Source organism: Aspergillus vadensis, assembly GCF_003184925.1.
Source record: "Aspergillus vadensis CBS 113365 unplaced genomic scaffold BO88scaffold_1, whole genome shotgun sequence".
Classification (NCBI taxonomy): Eukaryota; Fungi; Ascomycota; class Eurotiomycetes; order Eurotiales; family Aspergillaceae; genus Aspergillus; species Aspergillus vadensis.
This window is the reverse complement of record NW_020292039.1, coordinates 1429024-1447239: the sequence shown is the minus strand read 5'-3', so window position 1 is coordinate 1447239 and position 18216 is coordinate 1429024. Positions and strand designations below refer to the sequence as shown.

The window sequence follows — 18216 nt, the reverse complement described above, 5'->3', positions numbered from 1 at the left end:
ACACCTGTCAGGCAGGATCGCTTCAAGGGTCTAATTTCACGTACCGTGGAATTGTATCCCAGTCGGTAATTAAGAAGTTATATCGCTTCCGACAACGATGGAAATTAGCAGAAAAGGCTGGAGGAGAACTGATCTAATAAACAGGGCTTAATCGGTGATAGTGTTGGGCTGCGTGCGAGGCCAAAAGGAGGTGAGGATGATTTCAGCCACTTACGACATGCAATTCTCGTCGGCTATGGATGCGTACAGACGGGATCGTTCCAATGGACTGGATTGGACTGGACTGGGCTTGAAAGTGGGGGCCGTGAGAACAGGAGGGAGGGGAAAAGTAGCAGCAGGAGCAAGGCGTGGATAGACACATTTCTTTTTTTCCATCGCTCTGCCCGTTGTATGTATGTACCTCCTGTGTGCGACTGCGGACGACATCTGAGGTCAGACGCTGTGAGGCTGAGATAAGGAGACATTTTTTATTTTAGTACAGGAAATAAGAAAAAGGAGACAGATAACTAAAAGCAGTATACCTGTGGACGGAGTTACCCGATTAGGTAAACACATGGAGATTGTTTTCAGTATGTTCAGCAGCGCCAAAAGTACAAACCACAAGCACACTAAACTCCCTCTTCAGCCTCAGCTCTGCGCAGCCACGGGAGCCATGCCGGATCTACGATAAACCTGAAAGGTATAGTGCTAGTGAACTAATCAACTTAACTCCCAGACTAACTTGCTCCCGCACCTACAGATCCCTAAACCAATTCTCTCTCTTGCCTGACCCGACCTACAGTAACCTAGTCAAGCCCAAGCTACGGCCTAAGTTAAGTAAACCTTCGGTTAGAGAGGAAAGTCAGTTTAGTTTCCCTTAGGTAGTTAGTCTAGTCTCGAGACTGGAGAGGGAGACAAGAGAGACCAGGGCCTCCCAGTGGCCCCCTCCCTCCCCCATCCATCAACCCTGCCTGATCCCAGAAGAATTGAACTTTATCCCGCCAATGTTCATCTCTAGGCCCATAATGGCCCAGTTGCGCACACACACAAATAATTGACCCGAGTTTTTATTATTATTCTATTTTCCCTTTTGATTCATTTCGGACCACATAAGGCGGATCTTTTCGGCAGCACGGAACAAGGGTCTAGGCGTCAATCCGCCCGGAAGCGGCAGTGGGTTTCGATCGCGCCATGCAAGCAAGCCTTCTGCTGCCCGGGGAGGCCAATGAGGGTGGCCTCTGCGCCACGCCGAACCAGGGTGAGGGCGAGACTGTCGACGTCAAGATTCACTGAAATTTGGGGGATGAGCAGTTTTAGTTTTGAATTGCCGGTTGACTTTGGGACAGACACTGAGAGAGGCAGAGGGATTTGGCTTATTAGAGTTCCAGAACCACCTTTCCTTGTGCTTGGCCTCGCTGGATTTTATTCCAATTAATCTCAATTTCTTATCCTTTTATTATTTTCTATCTGGGTTGTCCATAACAGGTGATTCATCTCCTTCCTGGCTGGCTCAACTCATAGGTTCCCTTACCATCTCGCCCTTTTCCGGTCCGCGTCTTCTCTGAGTCATGCTTCTACACCGTAACTATTTATTGTGCGTGGGAAATTTCTAGATTCAGCAGTGCAGGATCCATGAGTGGGTAAGGTACTGCGTACTAGTTGGTATAGGTCAGGTACAAATTATGGGGAATGGGCAATAATAAAGACGATAATGAAGAACTACTACTGAAGGCTGAAGCGTGGCCGGGATCGAAGATGCTAGCACCATCACTAGACTAGTCATACGCTACCCACCTGATTGAACGCTGGTTTATTAGTTTGCTCACCATTGTCGTCTTAATCAGGGACTATGTTCCGGATTATCTGGGGTTTTCTTGATGTTGTTTGTTACTGTGCAGTGTGTACCCGGCTTCGCTTCGGGATTCCCGAAAGCTTCAACTTTCTGAAGAATCACCACTACAATGTATGGTAGGTCAAATGTAAATAGAAAATTGGTTGTTAATAAGCATCGGATCAGACGGTAAATAGCGAGATCGATAAAGTGATGCTGATCCCAGGTAATACGAGATCTAGAGCAGAAGATAAGTTGTTGGTTACTGGTAACGGCCATTGTTACCAAGTATAGGCAGGCAGGCGGCAAGACTGCCACAGTGCGAGGGAAGAATAAAAAAAAGCAAACCTCCTGATCAGTTCGCCCTGGTTGAAATAACCATGCCGCCTTTTATTTTATTTTATTTTCTTTCCCTTTCTTTTCTCGTACACAATGTGGGCAGTTTGTAGTACCTGCCTGACGCCTGGCACGACGGCCAGATCCACTCAGACAGACAAGTCGTCATGGATCAAGCTGGTCATCCATGCTTTTCTTCCCAGGGTCCAGTCCATTACATCGCTTGCCTTGTCTTCATTACACACTTTGGCTGGTGATTGTTGGTACTGCTGCTGCTGCTACAGACAAGACTCCCCTCCGACCGGGAAAGGCCAGACGGGCGGTGGGGCGCTGCTACTACTTTTTTGGGGAGAGATGGGGGGCAAAACTAAAAGGGTGGGCACTGGACACTGGTGGACTCTGCTGGAAGGCCCGTGTAATGCCCGTTACGGTATCGCTGGGCCTGTCCCGGTTTAGCTCCGATCAGCCACTATGGAGGCCTAGACGAGTCGGAGGCGTCTGGGCCTCTGGATGAGTCGGTTGGTCGGCTCAGTCCGCGACCTTGAGACTTGAGCAGGAAACCTTCCTGCTTTGAGTGGGAATAACGTGGATAATTATTATATGGGATGAATAGCAAAAAGAATATTTTTTTAGGATATAAATTAGCAGCTAGAAGAAAGGAAATAACTAATAAGGGTAAATAAAACAATGCAGGTGGAATGCCGGCGGGAGCAGATGATAGATTAAAAGTGTCCCGTTTTATACACCTGCATTGCTCACCCGCTGACTGGCCCGACCGGGCGTCCTCGTGTCATGAATTCCCCAATCAGGCCAAGGCCGGCAGGTCTAGAACGCCGGTGGAAAGTCGCAGCCCGAGGGTCTTGGCTGTCAGTCTCTGCGTCTGGCCCTTGGGTCAATTTCCCAGGCGTCATGATCCTTTTTCTGTCTGTTCTGTTCTGTTCTGCTTGAAACTGAACCGCTATTTTCCATCCGCGCCTAAACTTTCTCGACAGGGCCCGGATGGCTCTTTCTCTCGACTCTCTCGCTGACTCTCTTACACTCTCTGGTCTTTTCTTTCCCTCCCCCCTTCAATCTCGCTCTCTTCTCCACTGTATCATCATCATCGTTTACCATTTACCTCTCTTTCTCTCTCCATCTTCTCATCTTTAACCTTCCTCTCCTTCCCTTCTTCCCACCTTTCTGTCATCTCTCGTCCTCTTACTACTTCCCCCCCTCCTCTTCCTCCTCCACTCCTCTTTTAGTGTCTCCCCGGTCTCTCTCTCTCATTGCCGACCGTCTGTTTTGCACAACTACTATTCGTTTCCCCCCCCTCTCCCCCGTTCTGCTCTGCCACGAACTCTGCCACGCCAGCCAGCTTTTCATGGTGCTGTTTGTTCGTGTTTTCCACCAAGCTACCCAACCTCTTACCACCCATCACTCAATATCAACTCTCCTTCTCCCCGGCCCCAACATCGTTCCCCCGGGTTGTGTCTGAGACCTGAAAGTCCTTCGGCTGTACTCTAAAGTTAGCGTACTCGTGGATATTGAGTTGGCTGGATCCGCCTCTTTTCGACGTCGCCTCCCTTCCCCGGCTCGCCAGTAGCCCAGCAATAGACTGGATGAATCCCCCACAGTGCCATGGACCATATCGACCTACATCTGTGGTGCGAGACAGCCCGGTCATGCGTTCGCCATTCTCAGCATCTTCCTTCTCATCCACCTCTTCCTCAGAAGCGTCGGGGGAACCCAGCACGCCAATGAGAGCCAGCTCGCCAGCTGATTCACAGGATCCGCTCCAATTAAGCCCCGTCTCGCCTCTCAAGTCACAGCCGCAACTATCATTATCACCATCCTCTGCCTTCCACCACAACTACCACAACATCGGCTCCAGTCGATTAAAGCGACGTGCCTCCCAAGGGTCCCTTTTAACAAAGCCTTCTCCCGTCTCCCGATTTCTTTCTCGCAGCAACGCTTCTCTGCACCTGCCGTCCTTGGAAGACTTCGGCCTTTTCTCCAAATCCCCGACTCGGGCGGAATCCCAGTCCAATCCTTCCGACACTCGTCTTCGCGTCTCCACCTCCTCCACCGCATCGGGCTCGCTGGCGGCTCGTGCGTCCCAGTCAACCGCCGGGGTGTGGGAGACACCCGCCGCCAAAAGTGATTATCTCTCCGCCCTTCCCCCGACTCCCCCGGATGACAACGACCACGTAGCGTGGAATCCTTCATCGGAATGTTACTGTTCGAGTCGCATATGAACCGGGAGCCCGGGCCAATGGCCATGGATGAAGGTCCCAGCATCGGTAATTCGCCCGGCCGAACGTCGGACGGTCTCAGCAGCCCGTCCGATCAACTTTCAAATGGATCGCCGTCAAGCTCTGGTGGTAGCCCCGGATCTTCTGGTGACATGGATTGTGATCACAATTCATGGCTGGAGAATAGTATTGAAGCATCGAGTAAGTTCCATCTGATCACGTGTCCTCTCCGTATGGAAATCTCGGTAAGAGCTGCTGGAAGCTAACCCTTCATGTGATAGTATCATCTCTTCCCTTCTCCAACGGTCGCGGGGAGGCCGTGAAGATCGTCTCGCAAATGCTTCCTTACCCACGACCGGCTGATAAGTCAGCTCCGGTCTCCGCACACGATAGCGTATACTGCGCCCTGGTCCACGCGATTCAAGATCGCCTTCGTCATGGACAGTCTCCATACATCAACATCACCCATGCTGTTCCTGAACAGTTCAGCCTTTCCAACTTACCCTCCTCTCCTCCACCGACACCTCGCTCGCTATTCTCCGGTGAGGATTATTTCAACCCACCGGCTGTCTTCTCCAGTGCAGCCGTGGTTTCCGCCTATCACGATTTCCGGGGTCCGATCCAGCCCAAGACGACGTACTCTCCGATGCCGATCGTGCCGCCGCACACCGTCCACGTTTCGGTCTTGGAGCGGTATCTCCCCCCGTCATCCCCACAGGAGTATAAAGACATGTTCTCCCGGTATCGTCCGTCATTCTTGGTCGACCGACTGAGTGAGCTATCGCCTGACGGCGGGTCATTACTGTTCGTCTACCCCACGAGAAGGGGTGCATCCACCTTCAAGTCGCAATATCTCGGACCAATCCTAGATCCCTTACTCCGTCAGCTTGTGGTTGTGAATGAGTTGTCCACCGACATCGGTCGCTATCTGGGAAAGCTCTCGTCTGTCTCGCACATGGAAGACTTTGACACGATGCGGCAAAATCTCACCCAGCTCTGCTGCGATTTGAGCTCCCCATCGTCTCAATTCAGTATTGTCGATGCCCGTAAGGGCAGTGCCCATCTGGACCGTGATCTGTGGACCGAGTGGTACATTCACCAGGAGAAGTCTCGTATGAAGGAGGTTCTCAGTGTATACTGGCAGAACGGCCGCCGGCTGCCTGCGACCAAGGCAGTGTCGAATATGTCGACGAATTACATTCTGGAGGATAAAGAGGTGACCTCGGCCATGCTCTTGGGGGAGATCCTTGATGGTATCCGAAGACGGCCATATGGCGAGGATTCGGAGCCTCGGGATGGCGTTGAGTTGGGAGTTTTCGTGATCCGCCGGACTCACTAAGCACGGGTTCTGCAGCTGTGGAGCCAGTTGCGGGAATCCTCTCCGCCTCCGTACATGGGTGCTCCATCTTCTTGACTATGCTTCATTTTTTTTTCCGCTTTTCTTTTCTTTGCTTTTAATATTTTCTTGAAGGATATATAGCCGTGTGATTCAAAAACGGGGAACTGGCGGGTCCGGCGGCGTCTGCGGAGTTGGGCTTTGGGTTCTCGATTGCACGTTTGGGAATGTCTAGGGAGCATTGACTGTGTGCATTTGCTATTATCGGATGAAAATACCCAGGATATCTATTTCATGGCAGCGTGACGACCACTAGCATGTGATTACTACTACTTTTTACTCTTTTTAACTAGATGATGGAAATACATGATCCGCCCTACAGAAGGCAACCCAAAGGCAGCGATAGATGATGTCAGCGTAGTGAGTTGTACACCGTATACGACAGTGGTAATCCCTATGCAGTACTCTCAATAGACATATGGAGCGGACCCTCCAATTGTTATCTTGTGTTAATCCATGTGTTATCAAGAATACAAAGAGTCAAGTCTTGTGTAGTTAGTAACTTGACTCTTTATGGCTTCACTGCAGGCCGGGAAAACACCGACAGGCCGGGCGGTCAAAAATGTCCCCGAGGCTAATCCGCTTCGGGCCAACGGCCGGCCTCCCGCCTTCTGCTCTCCTCCGTCACTCTCCAGTCCAGTTCTTCTGCCTCCTCTTTCTTCGCCTCGAATTTGCCTGGTCGCTTGCCATCTCCGTGCTTATGCAGACTGCCTTTCGAGCCTCTCGGTCTCGCCCTGCCTTGTTCCGGCAGCAGTTTCCTGCCAAGCCCAGCTTTGCTTCTCCCACTGAGCCTTCTTTCCATCGCCCTTCTCAACTCTTCGCAGTGTTTGCCCTCCACTCCTCTCTCTCGTTCTCGCTCTAGCACCTCCACCATTCTTGCTCATGGCCTACTCTCCTGGTCCGACATCCCCGGTCCACGGGAACGGGGCGCCTATGATGGCAAATAACTTACAATCTCGAGGGCGCTCCACTAGTCCTCCGACCAGCGTGCCGCTGTCGAAACGGGACAAACGACGCAGCGCGCTCCAGGAGCGCCTCCATGACCTCACGGCCTCGTTCAGCCAAAACAGAGATACCCAGTTCCGCCAGCAATTGCATGCTCTCCAATGCGACATGACCCTCATTAACAATGCTGATCCTTATGAGCCGGGCCCTCTCCCCGATTCGGCGGAGGATATCGCCCGCCTTATCGAGAATACCGTCGGTGGGGGCAAGTTCGCCAAGGAGATGGCGAGTTTGGCCGGCATGTGGTACTCGCGGTTCGTGCAGGAGGTCAATCAGGTCAAAGCGGAGAAGGATGCGGATTTGGCTATGTTGGTGGTGAGTTCATCTTAGCACTGCTTTTGTTTTTCTGTCGAGCTGGCGGGCTAATGTTTATTTTCTTCTCCAGCATCGTCACAATCATAATCTCGAACGGTTCAAGCAGGAGTATGCGTTTCGGGTTCACTTCGCGGAGGAAGAATACAATAATTTGTCGCTTACCCTTCGGGAGCGTCTTGTTCAAACGATCTCGGGCAAGAGGGCTCGCTTGATGCGAGAAAAAGAGCAGTTGGATCTGGCGGATACCAACGCCCTTCTCCTGCACCCCAATCAATTCAGCATTACCAACCCCGCCAGTCCGGGTGGGATTCACGGAAACCGCAAGACTCGTCACACCCGCCACCGCGTCGATTTGGACGAGCTCGGCAATGGGATCATGTCGGAACACTTCAATAAGCGCAAGAGAAAGGCGGCTGATGAGGATGTGGGCTCGCCTGTGCGCGAGACCAACCCCGCCGAGCGCGCCAAGGCCCAGGCGGCCCAGCAGCAGCAGGCGCCGTCTTACTCCATCAATTCTCTCTTTACGGAGAGGGAGCTTGGTGCTCATGCCAATGCTGCACACATTGCAACAGTTCACTTCTTCTCGACGTCCAAGCGTGCGGATCAGCCGTCTGGAGCGGCTACAAACGGTAACAACACCGATGCCGACGATGGTTCGGGAGTGGACGGGACGGGTGCCGAGGACAATGGCACTCCTGCGGCCGATATGGCTCGCACAGCCAGTCAGAACTTCCACGCCACGCGGTCCACGCGGGGGCATGGAAATCACGCGTTGAACGCGCTGGCGGAGCTGTCAGATAAGCCCGCTGTACGCCCTAGTCTCCCGTACAATATCTTGGCCAACTATCACGCGCGTTCAAGCAACAGCGGCGCGCCTCCCTTGCCTCCTTTGATGAACGAGGAAGTCGATGACGACTGGGCGCGCATCGACCGGTTGCATAACAAGCCTGCGGGATTCGTGGATCGCACGCTCGTTCAGCTCTTAGTCGAGACAATCCCCTCAGACGTGGACGGGGTGCCGCAGGACCCTAACCGGTTCAACATGCTGCATCCCGACTTTCCTACCGAAATGGGCATGCATCTATATCCGTTAAGGAAGGACAACGGCGACGTAACAAGCAACGAGCGTTCAACGAAGAAAACCAAGACGGGCTAGCCATGTAGCCTCTATTTGCGGAACCAACAATACCACAGGCGTTTAAGGCTAGCCATGACACTGGCTAACCGGGGTAGGTGCAAACTGGATGGGTAGCGGGAGTACTTAACAAATACCACTTTGACGGGCGTTGGGATTGATTGACATTGGCTGCCTGCTTGTACGGTGGCATTTGTTTGGACGGAGCAAGAATCTCCTGTCATGTCATGTCATTTCTTTTTCTTTTTCTTTTTCTTTTTTCTCTTTCCTTTTCTCATCAGTGATCTTCTCACCTTGAATATCTCTGACCCGGAATGTTTACTAGAGTCAGCCAGTAGTAGTATACTTCTCTGAGTCTTGTGGATTCTGCTCTTCGTCTATACTGCTTTTCTTCGGACTGGATTTTGTTGTCCTGGGACGGCGTTGACTGGTGATAGAATTGGCCCTGCTTGCTTCATTGGATATGACAGGTATGAGGTAGGCAGTAAGTAGTCAGTAGGTATGATAGTCAGTAGGGAAGGAATGAAGTGAACTGTACATGCTCGCTGGACGTGTTTATCCCTCTTAACTGTGCCCCGCCGGGGCTTACCCTTGAGATAACTGGTTACTTGGTGAACTATCTAACTGGTCAGCACTGGCACTACTATCTGTAAGCGATTACATAGTTCACGGACTCGGTCCTGGCTATAGTTATACAATGAGACATAATGCACACTCGTCCACTAGAATTGTATATGGTACCTATATACATACTCTCTGTTAATCTATCTCGTTTACTATTATGTACCGGTATATCCAGTGCCATATATGGTACTAGTGGGGTGGCTCGATATGAAGTGCGTAAGTGCATACATTCAGTGAGAGTACTATTTACTCTACTGCACAACCCTACCTGTCTGCACAGCTACTATAGATGTAATTGCATAACATGATGTAGTTGTGTCAGGGCAACCAGCGCTTAGAGACGGATGTTCGGATTACTATGTTACGGAGCACAGGAATTGGTGCTGATGCTATTTAGGAACAGAAACATTATTATCACGTTCCTAGAATGAGGATTATAGAAAATATCGACGAAGTATGGACATGACATCGAAGTCGACTATATTATAAGAACATAAGATCAATTACAGGGCGGAATAGCCACGATGAGTGAGTAGCTACTACGCATGCTAGGCTGGTATTTCACGTCTGCAAGCGTGGTGTCCAGCCATTCCAAGGCGATAGTGTTACTGTCATTCTCATCGTACATCTTTCAGAAGCACCCTGAAGAGGATACACCAGGAAAGCGATAGGTATGTCGCTCACGCTTCATGTTCTCTAGTGCGGTTACGGTGCCAGGTGGGGATACTTTGATCAGAGCCCTGTGTATGGTACAGTTAGTGCCGGGTGAGGTTATAATTCATGATGCAGCACAGCGGACCTTTTGGGAGTTTGAGGAACGTCCCGTGCATTATCATGTGGAATAACCTCTTCGTAGACAGTTGATGTATGTGTGCTGTCTCCCACTACGGGTTTGAGGATTCGGTAGTTCCAAGAAGTGCCTTGAAGAGTAGTCCCAGGTGTGAAAGATGATATGGTTTTTGAGAAATGCTTTTGTGGAGCAAACATACTTGGGTAGTTGTGCAATAGAATAAATCAAGAATGATTGTTCTACGAAGATGCTGTGGAGTGTTGGAAAATAGTATGATAAAAGCGAAGATGGAACGAAGTACTTGTGAAGGGCACGGGACCCGGGATGTGGCTGGTGCAGCTGGCTATGTGGCTAGGACTGGTCACAGCTCTAGATTCTTCAGTAAGGATGGGTACTGTGTAATATGTCTGTAGGCACGGAGTTTTCTATGTGTGGGAGTAATAAGGAGAAAAGAGTGGTCATCTGATCTGGCTACCAGATGTAGTACATTTACTAACTGCAAACTTACGATAATACATGTGTTCAAGTACCGGGCGCAGCACTAAATAACATAATGAAGCAAGCAACTTGGTTGTTTACAAGCAAAGCAAAGATCCTTTAAATACACCGGGACGATGAGATATCATCGCAATTTACAACTCCAAACTGTTCACTCCCCTCATATCATTCCCTGATTACGATTAGTAAATGCCCAAAAGAGCAGCAACGGCGATAGTCCACCACCATCCTGAGGAGCTGTTCTCCTTAGGCGCCTTGTTTGACAGCACGGGTGTGTGGCTAGGTGAAGGAGACATTGTTGGCCGGCCGGAGAAGGTAGCGAGGGTCGAGGAAGCCCAGGGGTTGGGAATACGGCTCGAGCTTGCCGAGACGCCAGTTGGACCGCCTGGCACAAGGCCCACGGTTGTCTGGGCGCTTCCTGAAGCGGTCGTAAATACGACCTTAGGCACGGTCACGGTCCAGGTAGAGTAGGTGACGACGGTGGATGCGACAGGTGCAGCAGTGGCTGGTTTGGTGGTCGGGGCGACACCACCGGTGATTGAGTGGACTGCTGTACCAGTGACTGGAGCGGCACCGGTGGCGCCAGCGCCGAGGGTGATTGAAGTTGGGATGACCGTCACGATGCCTGGGTTTTGCGGTACATAGGCAGCGCAGATACCGGTGAAATAGGACAGAGCAGCCTGGACTTCGGCTTGGGAAGCTCCCCAGGCTTGTATGCAGGAGATGACCTTCTTGGTGAAATCGTCCGATGGGCAGTAGCAGCTGATATCGCTGTTGGAGCTGCACTTGGGAAGCAAGTTCATCCAGGTGTTGATGCACTTGGGCACCACGTTGGGGCACGGTGCGGATGGGGCGGGCGTCGAGACACCGCTGGCACCGGTGCTGGTGGCTGGGGACTTGCCCGTGGGTACAACTGTGTTTGCAATCGTAGACGTTGCTGTCATGGTGATGGTGGAAACAGTGCTAGTAACTGAAGTGATGGCCTTGCCACTTGAGGTCACGACTGAAGTCACAGGACATGTGGTCACGGTCTCCCAGGTCACAATAGTTGTTGTGCTCTCAGGCGCAGTAGTGACAGGGCCAACAGATGTCGGGCCGGCGGTACACTTGGGGCAGTATGTGGACACCGAGGTCAATGTCACTGTTGAGATGGAACTCGTGACTGAAGTCACCGGCCTCCCGCTCGAGGTCACTACAGTGGTCACTGGACATGTAGTAAGGGTCTCATATGTAACCACAGTTGTCGTGCTCTCCGGGACGGAGACCGGTCCAGAGGAAATGGGAGCGACGCCGGTTGGACCGTGAGCAGAACTTGAGACGACCGAGGTAGGTGTAATAGTGGACACTGAGGTCACGGTCATGGTTGAGACTGTGCTGGTAACCGAGGTGATAGGAACACCACTGGAGGTAACAACGTTGGTCACAGGGCAGGTAGTTACAGTCTCATAAGTGACAACAGTAGTAGTCCGCTCAGGAGCCGAAACAGGGCCAGACGAGATAGGGGCTACAGAAGTCGGAGCAATGCACTTGGTGCAGATGGTCGATGTCGAGGTCAGCGTAACAGTAGAGATGGTTGTGCCAACTGACGTGGTGAGTGAGCCGCCTGCAGAGCCAGTGGATGTCACTGGGCAAGTGGTCACTGTCACGTATGTGACGACGGTGGTTTTATCAACAGCAGGAGCTGAAGAGCCATGCCCTGATGCAGCAGGAGCCGTAGACACAGCAGGGCTAGTAGGAACCGGGCTGGAATGGGATGAGGTGGTCTCAACAGGAGAGCTGCCAGTTGGAACACTGATCGACGTCGTGACCATCGGATTGCTGGTATGGTGTCCTGCCGACGTACTTTCCACTGGAGAAGCCCCAGAAGTCTCAGTAACCGGGCAAACAGTAGTCGAGACCGCAATTGTAGAGGTGACCACGGTGACCGAGTTTGCAGGACAATTCGTCACAGTAGGTGCGCAGCTTGTGATTGTCACCTCCTTCGTCGAGTAAACAGTGGACGTGGTCATCCTGACTGGTGTCGGGGCAGAAGTTGTAGCAGCTGCGGGCGACGAGGGTGGCATCAGGATCAGCGGAGTCGAGGAGCCACTTGACTTGGTCGAGGATGGCAGCACAGTGGTACTAGAGGTATCGGTATCCTGGCTTGGCGAGCAATCGAATTCGACCTCGTAAATACCCAAATCACAGGTCTCGATCTCAATATCCTCCTCAAGCCTGAAGCTCACTGAAACAGAGCCACCACACTGGTCATTGGTGACGTCTGTACCTTCCGGAGAGCAGGAGACAACATCATTGCAGGATGATCCATCAGGCATGTTATAGACAATGTGGACGTCGGCTTCCTTGGATGTGGCGAGACGGAACCTGCTGACAGAGAAACCCTTCTGGTCTTTACCGGAAGACATCCTGAGACCCGAAGAGCTTTCCTTGGAGAGTTTTCCAACGATGCATTTTCCCTATAGCCATTAGTTACGGGCCAACTCAATAGAGGTGCAATGCTTACTCTGGAAGAAGCGCCAAAGCTCTCTTTCAAGGAGAAGCCTGAAAACTCAAACCCAGCATAGGCTGAGAAGGAGCCGACAGCCAGTCCGGACCAGTCAAATCCAGTTTGCTGATCCTGGGAACAATCATTGTCGGCCTTTCCAGGACTGGGATAGCATTCATCGGTTCCCCACCACTATGTATATTAGCCTTGCTTGAAGTCATGTACAAGAGTATGAGCACACTCACCAAGCCCTTGGGATGAGCAAGAGCTGCAAGCGGCCAAAGGGCGACCGAGATTAGGTAAAGAGGAACTACAGCCCTCATTTTGAATAGGGCTTAGTAGTGATCGAAGGAGTGTAAAGAATGTCGAATGAGATGCAGGTTGTCGACTTGTTTCAAAGTCACGCAGTTGCGGAAGAGGAGACTTATAAAGAAGACGAAAAGAAATAAGAGCAAGCCAACGAGTGATAGTAGATGAACGAGCGTCTAGTGTCAAACCACTTGGGCAAACAAACAATAACACAATAACAACAACAAAAAACAGCTTCAGGGGGAAATCAGAGCAGCCAAAGCATTCTGTTACCAGGGAGGGCGATGGACCCTTAAAAGTACCAACACCGGGATGGCGAAAGGCTGTGTGCCTAACACAGCCAGTAACGGCGATTGCCGTTCACCAGAATAGACTGAAAGTGCAAGTAAGACAGGCCATTGAGCATTCACGCTCCAACCAGCCAGATGTCAATGGCTGCACAGTCGGTGTTACAACCACCAATCCAATCCAGAGGCGCCGGGTGTGCCGCTAGTGCAGGAACAGGGTGAAAGACCCTGACAGAAGCGCGAGTTCATCGCCAATCAGGGGTCACGAAGGCTGGCATTTGGCTCAGCCCGAGAGATGCATCGGCCCATAAGGGGCGATGCTGAAGAACCCTTTATTTTGTGGGTGAAAGAGGGGGGCCCTGAGGCGTTGGTGGCTGTTCGTTGCCTGGCAGTCTGACGGCATACAGTCTCTAATTGAATCCATGGCAACAAGACATTCATTACTTATTATTCCTGCATCCATCTGGCGACGAATGCGCCGCCAAGAATCAGACATGAGATTCATGAATGAATTCGCCCAGCAAGCAGCAGACAAGACTCATTCATCCAGGATGAAAAGGGTAGAAGGGAAGAAGAGAGGGCAACAAGGCCAAGCAAGAAGGGATCGATCATGTGTCTTTGTCACTGACAGACACACTGTCCCACCTCCCAAATGAGACCCTAAACGGCGCCAATGTCTCTTCTCCACGTCAAATGTCCAGCCAGGGTCCAATTTGATCCATTCATATCACATCAGACACACAGAAGAAGTTAATTCTGCACGATCCGCTCAAAGCGGCATCTCCGATCTTCAACACCTAAAGCTCGCTTGTGTGCAGTGAGATGAGAGGGTAAAGTTAACCCGGCGTCTCGCGCTGAAACCTGACCAGTCAGTGCCCCAACAACACCTTTTTTCTTCCCCTCTCACATTCATCACTCCTTTACCAACTGCCAAAATTATCCATTCGGTTCCCATTCTAATAATAATCTTACGACACTGGAAGAGCCCAGTTCACCCCAATCCGAATCAGAAAGAGAACAAACTTCAACCGATCTACAGCGTACTAGAGAGAAGTGAGGGCAGCACGCATTCCCATTCACCAGGTAACCGCCGAGGCTTCAATCCAAGTTCCTCCGACTACAATCACCGCCACGCCACAGCAAGATAGCTGATGGAAGAAATCAAGGAATTGAAAGCCATGTAGACTCTAATCGACGTAGACTAAGTAGGTGACCTAGGGAACCCCAGCGCCAGAATACCACCTCGGAATCCAACCTTCAGAGCCTGGGCCACCGCCTCCACATTCCACTAAAATACCATGCAAGTCTGGGTTTGGGTTTGGGGTTTGTGATGTGAGCATTGTGATAGAGCATGCATGCACATATGCTGTACGATCTGATTTATGCGCTCGCATAGGAGTGATTGGATCAGACTCCAGCTGGCTTGTCTCCACAGGAGGTGGTTGTGCAACCTGCTAAACGCTCGTGTACAAAGCGATGATGAGAGAATTACTACTTTACCCCTGGCGCGTCGCACAATGGCTCTGTCTGACCATTGCGTTAGGGACCTTGAGGGGTTTCGTTTACTCCTGACCCTTGTTATGGCTTGCATAGGGTGGTATTGCTTCATTTCCTTTGGGTTGAGCACTGAGACAAGTATTACTTGCAAAAGGGAGGGTCAATGCCATCGTCAATGGCTAATGGCCTGATGGTGCCTAGAGGCTATAGTTACTCGATACTACCTAAAAACTTAACAAAACTACGTTACTAGTCGCTTGCTTAAAATACTTTCATATTTGCATTTCCGTGTGCTTAAGACGCCGTAGCACTGCATACATGTCATCAAACGGAGGAAATCAAGGTAGAACAAAGAAAAGCAACAGGTCTTCGTAACACAAGGTATATCCTTTCATCAACTCCAGAAATCAAATGTCATCAAACTCGAACTTTTGGCCATGAGATATCCCCCATCTTTCCGACCACAAGAGAGAGAAGAGAAAGAAGACCTAATTCTGTGGGAGAGAAGCCATGCAGAACACCCGCCGATGGTGGGGAACGAGGCTGGATCAACCAACCCACATTCCCGATGTAACAAACACATCACCGTCTATGCTAGAAACACAGACTCTAAATCCATGTACAAATGTTCAATATGTCCTCGGAATTGGTGGAAATCCAGGCACGCTATGTTCGCCTCAAATCAGAGATATCAGGGTATCGCGCAGTGTCAAATTGTAGTTTAAAAAGGAAGCTGGGTGTGGCGGTGGGCGTCCATCAGCTTTCGTCGGACCGCTTCCCCGCCGTTGTACCCACTAGCTTTGCGCTTGCGCGTGGGGGTGCGTTGGTCTGCATGGCGTGCATGTCTGAAGACGCTAGCAGGGCGAGAAGGCGAATTGGCCGGCATAAACTCCCGATGCTGTGGGAGACGCAACAGTGCTTGGTAGCGGTTGTGATTCCGGCGGAACGCGGTAACGATGCCACGGTCCAGGTGGTTTAGGAATCGTTCCGCACTGCTGGCCTGCTGGGAGTCGGCACCGCGATTAGGGGTCGGTGTGCCCGTGCCGAGTTGTAGGGGACGAGCAGTCATTGGCGACATCAGCGCTTCTTCGTCGAACGCCTTATCCATCTCGTCATCAGATGACCCATCACCGAAGTCAATGAAGTCTTCGACATTCAAAGCCGACTCCGGATCATCTTCATCGTCGTCCTCGAAAGAGCTATCGATAGCAAAGTCACGGGATGGATAGAACGCCTCAGGGGGGCCCATTACCTGACCCCCTGGAGCAATATCATTACCGAGGGCAGTCATCATAAGATTAGCACTTGATGCAAGCATGGGGCTCAGGTCTGCATGATTGGGCGATGCGAGGGCGTCCGTATCGCTTTCGTCGATAAGATGCATGGTAGTAGCCCGTGGACTGTTATGAGCAGTATTGCAGGCGCTATTCGTGGCAGATTCAAGCCAATCATGGCGAGAGGAGGCATAGGCAGGAATGATCACGAGGTGCTTGCCAGTGCAGTCGACAAGTGCAACAGGCTTATGAGGGTCGGCGACAAATGTCCCCATAATCGGTCCTCGCCGACGAGAAGTAGTTTCGCTCTTCTCATCACCTGTGGGCGCCAGCGAGGCCGAAGAATCCCGACGCAGGATAGATCTAGGATGCGTGATGGTGGCAGGAGGGGGAAGATCTTCATCTGTAGTCTCGCCATCATCGGCTTCAAACGTGTCAGCAAGTGGAATGTGCGGGGTTGACCAGCTTCATGCATACTTTCATAGCCGCTTGACTCCGAACCCTCGGAGATGGCATCGGATTCCACGTGGTAAATGTTGGAATGCCCGTAGTCTGACTCGGCATACATCTCCTCAGACTGACGCCGGCGGCGGGATAAATTTTCATTATCATTGTCGATCATGCGACGCAACTGGGGATCGAGACTATCCTGCTGGAGGAAATCGCTGGGGATCTCATCCTCGGTATGAGAATCACTATCAGACGAGGAGTCCGAGTCTTCCTGGAAGTGCACCCGGCGCGGCACCGGGGTCTCAATAGCAGTCTCGCTAGCCATGTCGGTCTCCCCGAAGGCTTCCATGGCAGTATAAAGTTGTTCTTCATCAAAGAAGGACGCACCCGACAGGATCATATGATCGTCGAAAACATTGGGACCGGCCCAAACATCAGCGCCGGGAGCTAGGATTCCGCCAACGGGATTTTCATTTTCAGACTCGACAATCAACAACTCTTCCAGCTTCTCTACATCCTGTTCCTCATCATCTGAGCCATCGCTGATGTAGTCCACAGCGGCATAGACATCATCTGAGCTTTCGTCAGAATCATTGTTATCATCGCTACTCCGTTGACCATCGTAGCCATCATCGTCGGAGAACTTCATCTTCTTTGTCTTCTTCTGTTTCACACCCGTCTTATGGGCCCTGTCACGGCGACCATAAGACGGGGCACGAACAGCTGGCTGTTCTTCCTCGTCATCTGCATCATCATCCTCGGAGTCATTTGCATCGTCGCTGAGTTCGCCAATGGATGAGACGGATGACACACTCGATACGGAGGCCGCTCTTCGCTTCCTATCAGCGTTCAAAGAACCAAGGGAGACAGCTTTATTGGACGTTCTCGGGGAACGACCCGCGGGGTTGTGATGGGTAGCCTTTGCGACACCCTGGGGTGACCGCTTCGGGGAGTTTGTTGTTGGCGCCATTATATCGTCAACAATAGGTATTGTTATATTGCTTCCTTGGGAGAGGTCTCTCAGTTGAATTGGGACCGACAAAGGTTAGGTAGCACTTGTTGGTTCGACAAAGTTTGCTACCCGTACAACCCGCCGCAATGAATCGATTGCGTCAGCGACTTGAGAAGACAGGTTCAGGGACCGATATCGTAAGGTAGGAGTTTTTCGGAGCGTTATTTCGTAATGGCGTAGAGGAAGGAAAGGATATCGTGATCGATGTTATAGACAGCGTGAGAGAGATCGGGATGAGGGGTGGTATATCGGTAGGGGTGGTGATCGGATGGAGGGGAGGGGAGGGCAAAAAAAAGGGACGATAGCAAAGACTTTTCGTAGACCGCAAAAGCACCTCACCGTCCAGAAGGGGACGTCAAAAGTGCTTCTCCTGTTAATGTACTGAGGGGCAATTCCGACGCTTGCCTGTTGTTGCGTCGAAAGAGGAACAGATAATCGTCAAGTCAATTGGAGATTACTCGGAGCTGCTGGACTGGGGAGCATGGAAAAGGCAGCCGTGCCCCCCAGCGAGGAATCTACAGCTCAGCGAAAGCCATCCTGGCACGGAACCCTTGACGATATCTGGATAGTATAGAAGGAGAAGAAGAGGGTCTTTTGAAGGTTGGATGGAAGGTGTTGTGAGAAGATTCTGCGACGAGAGTGGCAGAAGGAAGATGAGGGGTGGAATAGAGGGTAGGAAGGAGGAGGGAAAAGACAGCAGGGGAGAAGATCATCTATCCGTACGCCGTCGTACCGTGACGAGCAGGTTACAGGACGGAACGG

The 18216-nt window shown here is 51.4% G+C and overlaps 6 protein-coding genes across 6 annotated transcripts; 2 read left to right on the top strand and 4 right to left on the bottom strand.

The window, feature by feature from the left end:
* Window positions 1–1710: 1710 nt before the first annotated feature.
* On the bottom strand, window positions 1711–2410 carry BO88DRAFT_400197 (uncharacterized protein). The gene has a single exon (XM_025705500.1). The coding sequence runs from the start codon at window positions 2087–2089 to the stop codon at window positions 1820–1822; it is 270 nt and encodes an 89-aa protein (XP_025568317.1). The 5' UTR covers window positions 2090–2410; the 3' UTR covers window positions 1711–1819.
* A 1472-nt stretch (window positions 2411–3882) lies between these two features.
* On the top strand, window positions 3883–6113 carry BO88DRAFT_439974 (uncharacterized protein; the record flags this gene model as incomplete). The annotated part of the gene is made up of 3 exons (XM_025709749.1): window positions 3883–4332; window positions 4371–4578; window positions 4659–6113. The coding sequence occupies 3 exons, from the start codon at window positions 3883–3885 to the stop codon at window positions 5714–5716; spliced, it is 1716 nt and encodes a 571-aa protein (XP_025568316.1). The 3' UTR covers window positions 5717–6113.
* A 542-nt stretch (window positions 6114–6655) lies between these two features.
* BO88DRAFT_409870 (Sds3 domain-containing protein) lies at window positions 6656–8249 on the top strand (the record flags this gene model as incomplete). The annotated part of the gene is made up of 2 exons (XM_025707978.1): window positions 6656–7093; window positions 7164–8249. The coding sequence occupies 2 exons, from the start codon at window positions 6656–6658 to the stop codon at window positions 8247–8249; spliced, it is 1524 nt and encodes a 507-aa protein (XP_025568315.1).
* Window positions 8250–9291: 1042 nt separating this feature from the next.
* Window positions 9292–9895, bottom strand: BO88DRAFT_15417 (uncharacterized protein). Its single transcript, XM_025701545.1, has 2 exons — window positions 9652–9895; window positions 9292–9592 (listed from the first exon to the last, which is right to left on the bottom strand). Exons 1-2 carry the CDS (start codon window positions 9837–9839, stop codon window positions 9484–9486), a joined length of 297 nt encoding a protein of 98 aa, XP_025568314.1. The 5' UTR covers window positions 9840–9895; the 3' UTR covers window positions 9292–9483.
* Window positions 9896–10254: 359 nt separating this feature from the next.
* BO88DRAFT_15410 (extracellular serine-threonine rich protein) lies at window positions 10255–13295 on the bottom strand. The gene is made up of 3 exons (XM_025701543.1): window positions 12871–13295; window positions 12644–12817; window positions 10255–12596 (listed from the first exon to the last, which is right to left on the bottom strand). The coding sequence occupies exons 1-3, from the start codon at window positions 12946–12948 to the stop codon at window positions 10323–10325; spliced, it is 2526 nt and encodes an 841-aa protein (XP_025568313.1). The 5' UTR covers window positions 12949–13295; the 3' UTR covers window positions 10255–10322.
* Window positions 13296–15205: 1910 nt separating this feature from the next.
* On the bottom strand, window positions 15206–17660 carry BO88DRAFT_15395 (uncharacterized protein). The gene is made up of 2 exons (XM_025701538.1): window positions 16470–17660; window positions 15206–16416 (listed from the first exon to the last, which is right to left on the bottom strand). Exons 1-2 carry the CDS (start codon window positions 17410–17412, stop codon window positions 15440–15442), a joined length of 1920 nt encoding a protein of 639 aa, XP_025568312.1. The 5' UTR covers window positions 17413–17660; the 3' UTR covers window positions 15206–15439.
* Between the last annotated feature and the right edge of the window lie 556 nt (window positions 17661–18216).

Excerpts from the sequence above, each read along its gene's own strand:
- BO88DRAFT_400197 (XM_025705500.1), bottom strand. The coding sequence starts at position 2,089 with ATGGCCGTTACCAGTAACCAACAACTTATCTTCTGCTCTAGATCTCGT.
- BO88DRAFT_15417 (XM_025701545.1), bottom strand. The coding sequence starts at position 9,839 with ATGTTTGCTCCACAAAAGCATTTCTCAAAAACCATATCATCTTTCACA. Across the intron at positions 9,593-9,651 it reads GTTCCTCAAACTCCCAAAAG|GGCTCTGATCAAAGTATCCC; the intron begins GTCCGCTGTGCT and ends TACCATACACAG.
- BO88DRAFT_15410 (XM_025701543.1), bottom strand. The coding sequence starts at position 12,948 with ATGAGGGCTGTAGTTCCTCTTTACCTAATCTCGGTCGCCCTTTGGCCG. Across the intron at positions 12,818-12,870 it reads TTGCTCATCCCAAGGGCTTG|TGGTGGGGAACCGATGAATG; the intron begins GTGAGTGTGCTC and ends TAATATACATAG. Across the intron at positions 12,597-12,643 it reads GCTTTGGCGCTTCTTCCAGA|GGAAAATGCATCGTTGGAAA; the intron begins GTAAGCATTGCA and ends TAATGGCTATAG.
- BO88DRAFT_15395 (XM_025701538.1), bottom strand. The coding sequence starts at position 17,412 with ATGGCGCCAACAACAAACTCCCCGAAGCGGTCACCCCAGGGTGTCGCA. Across the intron at positions 16,417-16,469 it reads GGAGTCAAGCGGCTATGAAA|CCGATGATGGCGAGACTACA; the intron begins GTATGCATGAAG and ends ACACGTTTGAAG.